Source organism: Labrus bergylta, chromosome 7 (genome assembly GCF_963930695.1).
Source record: "Labrus bergylta chromosome 7, fLabBer1.1, whole genome shotgun sequence".
Lineage (NCBI taxonomy): Eukaryota > Metazoa > Chordata > Actinopteri > Labriformes > Labridae > Labrus > Labrus bergylta.
This window is the reverse complement of record NC_089201.1, coordinates 1,592,083-1,598,736: the sequence shown is the minus strand read 5'-3', so window position 1 is coordinate 1,598,736 and position 6,654 is coordinate 1,592,083. Positions and strand designations below refer to the sequence as shown.

Genomic DNA, 6,654 nt, shown 5'->3' with positions numbered 1-6,654 from the left:
TTATAATTTTCAAAACAAAACTTATGGCAGAATTCCTGTTGGGTTTTGACTTCTATATAAAAAGATGATCTTTTTAGGTCCTGACATGGTTGATATGCATAAAAAATGTCATGCATGTAGGTCAAAGTTTGACAGTATGCAGAGGCCACGCCCTTTTATGTAGAATCGTGTAGACCGAAACTTTAGATCATTGACATGTCAAGAATACATTGACCAACTCTGGAGATGATGGCATGTTCAACATGTACATACATTTTCATGTAGTTAGGCAAAAAACCTATTCGTAAAAATCAAAAGGGAGTGCTGTTAAGTCATTTTGCATTGCACTTGTATGGAAACACTATAATACGTAAATGTCACGCACTCCCGGTCTGGGTGCAAAAATTTGTGAGTTTTCGTGCAGGTTAAGGAACCCAAATTTGTGATTCATTTGTGCAAAGGAAAACCATGGAAAACCACTACAGATACAATAGAGTCCTCGCTCGGAGGTCGGTGCTCGGACCCTATTTATGAACTGGGTATAGAAGAAACCATTCAAATAATATAATGTAAAACAAGAGCAAATAAACATTGAAGACACTTTTTTTTTTCTAATTTTGTGTTCATGTATTTTTTTTCTGTATACTGTGTGTTTTTGCTGATTTTTTTTTACATGAGTCTGACCGTCTAAGTGTGTGTATATATTGGTGTTTTTTTGTTTTGAAGTCTGTGCATAGTTTTCTCTTCAAATGGACAATTACTGACACATTTTGGAAGACTTTTTTTCCCCTTAAACTGCCCCTTAATTGTCATCGTCACTTGTGTATTACCTTTTCTATGTTAAAATGATATGAAACAACTCAAAATATCAATACTATTATTATTTACAAGATACAATGTGTGACCAAATTGGTAAACAAACGGTTTTGATAGAGAGGATGTGATTGGGAGATGATTGTGATATGGTCAAGATTAAAATGTATCATCCAAAAGAGTATGATAATCTGAGAAAAAAGGAATAACCACCGTCTGTTAATATTATGAGAATAACCAATATGTATAGTCTACGTGCGCAATGAATTTTGGGTAATGTGAACCTAAATTGACCCGGCCAACAGTTAATCATACCTTCCTGTAATTATTTAAACAATACAGTTCATGTCAACATATCGTGAAAGCTGTATTTTTAAAGATGTTTTGTCTGTGTACTGTTTCAAGCGACCCAGACCTGTGGTATAAACTCTGTTTCTTGTTGTTTTCCCTCATGTACAAGCTGATACTATTTTGGTCGAGTGGAGCAATCTCCCCATCTACCGGCGAAATCGCGCGATAACTGTGAGAAATGACAGCTAAGCCGTTTACAATTACCACACATGGTTTAACAAGAAAGGTCTGGAAAGAGAGCTCAGCCAGTCACTCACCGCCGGGCTGCTGAAGCTGTCGAATTGTTACCTTAGGTTATATATATTATATAAAGGTTATACATGCGATGAGTGGTGTCATGAATTTCAAAAACTGCGGCTCTGTGCTGATAACGGGAGCCAGCCGTGGGCTCGGGCTGCAGATAGTCGACAGCCTGGCCAATGGAGGTTTTTCACCCGGCAAGATTATAGCCACGACCAGACACCCAGCGAGCGCACAGGTAAATACTATCTGTACAGTAGCCTACACCTGAAAAGTTCCCCGTTCTTTAATTTGTTGTTATAGAGTTAATTCATGTATGCACGACGCCAACTCGACCTTGATAACGTGTAAAGGTGCATCCAAAACACAGGAATAAAGTAACATGACATTGTTCCTTCCATTCACCTTTGCGGCTCAACTATTGTGTTTGTTTGACTTCAAGAAACTTCACGAACTGGCAGCGAATCATCCCTACATCCACGTTATCCCTATGGGTAAGACTGCTAAGAGTGTGTTTGTGAAGAAACAATATTATATCATAAACTTCTATACATTTATTGTGTGATAAACAAACATAAAAATACAATATTGGATATTTAAGAGGTAAATTAAAGGAAACTTAATATTTTATGTTGAGTCAATCACAAAAGAGTAGGACAGGTAAACAAACCAGCATCTTAAAGCCCAACTAGGCTATGCTGTCCTTAAAGGGGACATATTATGAAAAATCCACTTCTACAGTGTTTTTGAACATATATTTGGGTTTCTACTGAATCACAAAATGTGAAATAAACCCATCCAGTCCTTTGTTTGTGGTCTGCATAAGTCTTACAACACAGAGAAAAATGCTCTGTTTCAAATTTGCTCAACTTGGATTCTGGTAAAAAAAACAAAATCTTTGTCTCTCTTCTAGATGTATTGAACCAGGAGAGTATAGAGAAGTCTGTGGAAGAGGTTGGCCAACTCGTACAAGAAGAGGGTCTGAACTGCCTGATCAACAATGCTGGGATCAACCTGGTGGCCGACTTTCATACCGTCACTGCAGAGCAGATGATAGAAAACTTTCACACCAATGCTGTGGCTCCTCTGATGATCACCAAGGTAATGTTCATGCTTGGATTGTATGCTTAATGCTGTGTGGATCAGTTACTTTGTGTTACAGGACCCCTTAATTTACTGAATGCTGCAAAGTTATACAAAGGGATGGCCTTGATGGAAATACATTTTACCGGCCCCTAAGCAGAGCGCACCCTGCATTAATTAAATAGTCTGGCTTCAGTTGGCTTTAGAGTGCAGATCAAACTACAGAGCAGCACCCTGTAGTGGGAAGGAGTCAGGCACTGATCAAGAACAATGCCAGCAGGGCAGCTGATTGCTGTGAGTCAGTTTGCTCAAATTGAAGGACAATATCTCTGTCTCTTAAAGCCACTCTTGTGTGCTCCAAAACTGCTAAAAAAACAAAACAAAGAAGTAAGCAAACTCCACCACGGAGATCAAAGATGGAAATTTAGAATTTGGCTAGGAAAACAACAAAAAATAATCAATAACAGATCGGAACCATCTGAGATTTTTTTTAATGTTATTTTAGAGATACTGTCAAACATACAACAGAGGTAAATAGCTATTTTCTTGTTTCTTTCTTTTACAAAGAATACCGAACTTATTTTGATGCATTTTCCTAAGCGTTATTACAAAGCATTTAACCACAAGAGCAGCATAGTACACACTGGCATTCTAGCAAGGACACAAGGACCACTCAGGTCTGCAGGAGGCCCACCACAACTTGTAATTTGTATCTAATGCTGTGTTATAATAGGAACAGCTTTCTTCTCAACAAACTGATCCGTGCTGTTTCTATCCCCGCCAGGCCTTCCTGCCTCTATTGAAGAGAGCTGCATCAAGAGGAGGAGCAGGCAGTGAAGCGAGCATGGGCATCCAGAGGGCAGCAGTCATTAACGTGACCTCTCTGCTTGGCTCTGTGGAGCTTAACTGGGGAGAACGGGCCAAAAACTTCAAATGGTACCCTTACAGGACGTCCAAGGTACTGTTTCCATGGGACATATTCACATACTTGATACCATTTAGGACTTTCAAATCTGTTTTTACGGTTGGGTATTGCATTTGTGATTTAGTAATTATGAAGGACATGTTGTTAGACCATCACAGTTTCAATATATGCTTGCACAATTATAGTCACATTGAAGGATGTACAAGTTATATGACCTGAAACAAGTCCTGCTGCCACAGAATGCTTTCTACTCATTGAAAACAATTGAAAAGACACCGGCGCTCAGAAAAACGCTAGGTAGACACGGGGCATAAAGAAAGTCAAAGACAACAAAGTGTCAGTTTTTTTCAATTATGTGCAGTGCTAGTTAAAAGATATTTTCTGATGGAAACATGCAGTATTGGATTCAAGTGTGAATTATCAGCTGCACCTACTGTTGCTCCACCGCAGTATCCCCCGCTGTAGTGATAAACTGTACTCTATGCAATTTGTCCCATGTAGTTTTTTTTTCTTCTCCTTGCTCTCTCAGAGTGCCCTAAACATGGTGAGTCGCTGCATGGCAGTGGACCTGGAGCCTGATGGGATCCTCTGTATGGCCATACATCCTGGCTGGGTCCGCACTGATATGGGGGGGTCTGAGGTAAGGGCCTAACTATGTCACAGTGGTTTTGGGATGTTCTGAAAGAAATGTGAATCAAGTGTGATTAACTTCCTGCAATGTTAGAATTAAGACTTGATACATTTAAGTGCTGTGAGTAACACTTCTGGGTCTTTTATATGATTTAAAATGTGTTTATCCTTCTCTTTCAAGGCTCCACTGAGTCCAGAGGAGAGCATCTCATCTATCCTGTCTGTGATTGGTGGACTGACTGAAAAAGACCATGGGTCATTTCTGAACTTTACAGGAGAGGTGTTGCCGTGGTAACCCCGTTGAGGGTAAATAAGAGCACTACTAACTGATGGTATGATCAGCTTTGCAAAGATCAATGTATTACTGACCGAGTGCATAGTGTTTACTTTGAATTTTCCTCCACATTTAACTAGTGTGTGCATCTTCCTCATACAACTTTAGTCGAGAAGGCCAAGATCATTTTGTTTCTTTTTGTGGGGATTACCTTAAATTGTGCACCATACCTGTGGATAAGCCGGGTATTCTGTGTACTAGAGTTTGTCTTTATGCTACATATTGTTTACAGAGTATACTTGGAGAGCAGTGCGGCCCTCAATACCCCCAACAAGTTACAATAACTAATCTGAGCTGCGTCCATATGACAATATATTGCTACATTCCTTTGATCTGATCCTGAGTCAGACTCACTGTTCAGACAGACAAAGGAGACTTAGTTGAGAAAGTCTTAACAGAAGCCCTATTCAGACTCCGCGATATTAACTCCCCTGGGTTGTTTCGCATTCAATATGAATGTCACAGAGGCATAATGGGGGGGCAAAATTATCCCCCGTCTGTACCATCTTCAGGTGGTAGTAACGGAGGCGTTTCAGAGGTGAGAATGAGATCAGCACAGCGCTGTGTGTGCGTGGATGTCTGACCTGGTGTGTATGTGGAGCTCCCGCTGTGCTGTGATGTGCTACCTGAAAACGGCTACAGTTACATTTTAGATGTTATTCAATAATTATACATCCAAGAAGACATTTGGCAGTTGGAAAGCTGAATTATGGTGGCCACCTGTGCTGTGTTTTTCTACCCTGTGAATGTAGTCCCACTATGCTAGCATGAGCATGTCATAAGTTGTTTATAACACAGTCATTTATTATACGACAATCGTAGTCACCAATTTGGATTTTGTTGTTTAGATAGACCAAAGATGACATTTGTTGAAAAAAAAAAGGTGATTTTGTTGAAAATGTTTTAATCTTCAGAGTATTTTAAAATGCCCATAAAGCTGCACACAACTGCAGCTCAGTTTGTTTTATACTCGTTTCTAGAAAGTTTGCTTAATGCTCCCTTAATGCTAAATCAGATGACCTTTGAAGTGTTATGCAGTACTGCTCTCTTACTGTATGATAGTCAGATGTTCCTGAGTTGTTAAAAAGTTTCTTGAGTCTCTGAAAGCTGGAAAATTAAGATTGTTGTATCATTTTATTGATAAGAGTTGTTCTTGTGTGTGTTCTTTTGTGAAGGGACATGTTGTATGTTTTGAGAAGGTCCCTCAGATAGAATCAAATATGTGCTCTAGGTTGAGACAAAGAAAAGTAAACCCGCAAGTTCCTGGTAGAAAAAAACTCAAATGTTGTAAAGCTGCTGTTTAGCCTCTGAAATATTATCATATTGGGTAACACTTTAAAATAGTTGCAGACAATTGATCATTCACTAGTTTCTTATTAGAATGCTAATTATTAGCTTAGTGGCTGCTTATTAGTCATTATTAAGCACTTATTAGCACCTTAGTCTACATGACTGTAGTCTATAACTAATAGAACAGTTAATGGTGAATATTATGATCTCTGAGAGCTCTGGTTGCTCTCTATACTAGTCAGTCATTAGATCATGTGGTTTAGATTTCTATGCACACATGAGGAAGTAAAGTGAATGATCTGCAGATGTACTACTAAAGAGTTGTATCACCTGTATACCGTGTTTATATTGCAGTAGTATTTGTTCTTGAGGCATCCGTTAAAATATGTTAATATGTGTAGCTTATTTTTTGAGATAGCTAATGTTTGAAGAATTGAATGCTGTGCAATAAAAGTTGGAAGTATTAAGTAAAATACTTTTTCTGTGTTCCTGCTTTTGTCTTTAAGCTTTAGACTAACAAGAATAATGAGTGGATCTTATTGTAGCAGAAGTAGCTTTTCAAACTCCTACCACCTTTGACAAAAAAAAAAAAACACAATGTCAAACAAGGAAGTTTAGATATGTTTTTCTTCCTCATTCTTGCAATGAAAAGTTTAGGTTACATAATAACTTTGTCTTTCAGAAGGGTGACCTGTTGCTGAAGGCCCATTTTTAGGTCTATCTTCAAGCCGTTAGTCCTGCAAATACTTCATGACTTATGACTGTTAAATGTGTACAATGAAATGATCCAGTCTCATTTGTAAGAGAGCTGTGTGTGTGAGTTATCATTGTCAGTTTACACTACCTGTAGCTACAGCTAGTTTGCATACAGTTAGATAATAAAGCAGATCTGCCATTGAACAGAGTAGAGCTCAAAGAATTAACATACAACATGTATCAAACCACCATGCAGCATGCACTATACATAACACTTCTAATGAAGTATCTTGAAATGTTTCTTAGGAGTGAA

The 6,654-nt window shown here is 38.6% G+C and overlaps 1 protein-coding gene across 1 annotated transcript; it reads left to right on the top strand.

The window, feature by feature from the left end:
- The first annotated feature begins 1,336 nt into the window (after positions 1-1,336).
- Positions 1,337-6,118, top strand: si:dkey-12e7.4 (uncharacterized protein LOC558132 homolog). Its single transcript, XM_020640501.3, has 6 exons — positions 1,337-1,621; positions 1,826-1,877; positions 2,297-2,484; positions 3,251-3,424; positions 3,921-4,031; positions 4,203-6,118. The coding sequence occupies exons 1-6, from the start codon at positions 1,469-1,471 to the stop codon at positions 4,314-4,316; spliced, it is 792 nt and encodes a 263-aa protein (XP_020496157.2). The 5' UTR covers positions 1,337-1,468; the 3' UTR covers positions 4,317-6,118.
- Positions 6,119-6,654: the final 536 nt, after the last annotated feature.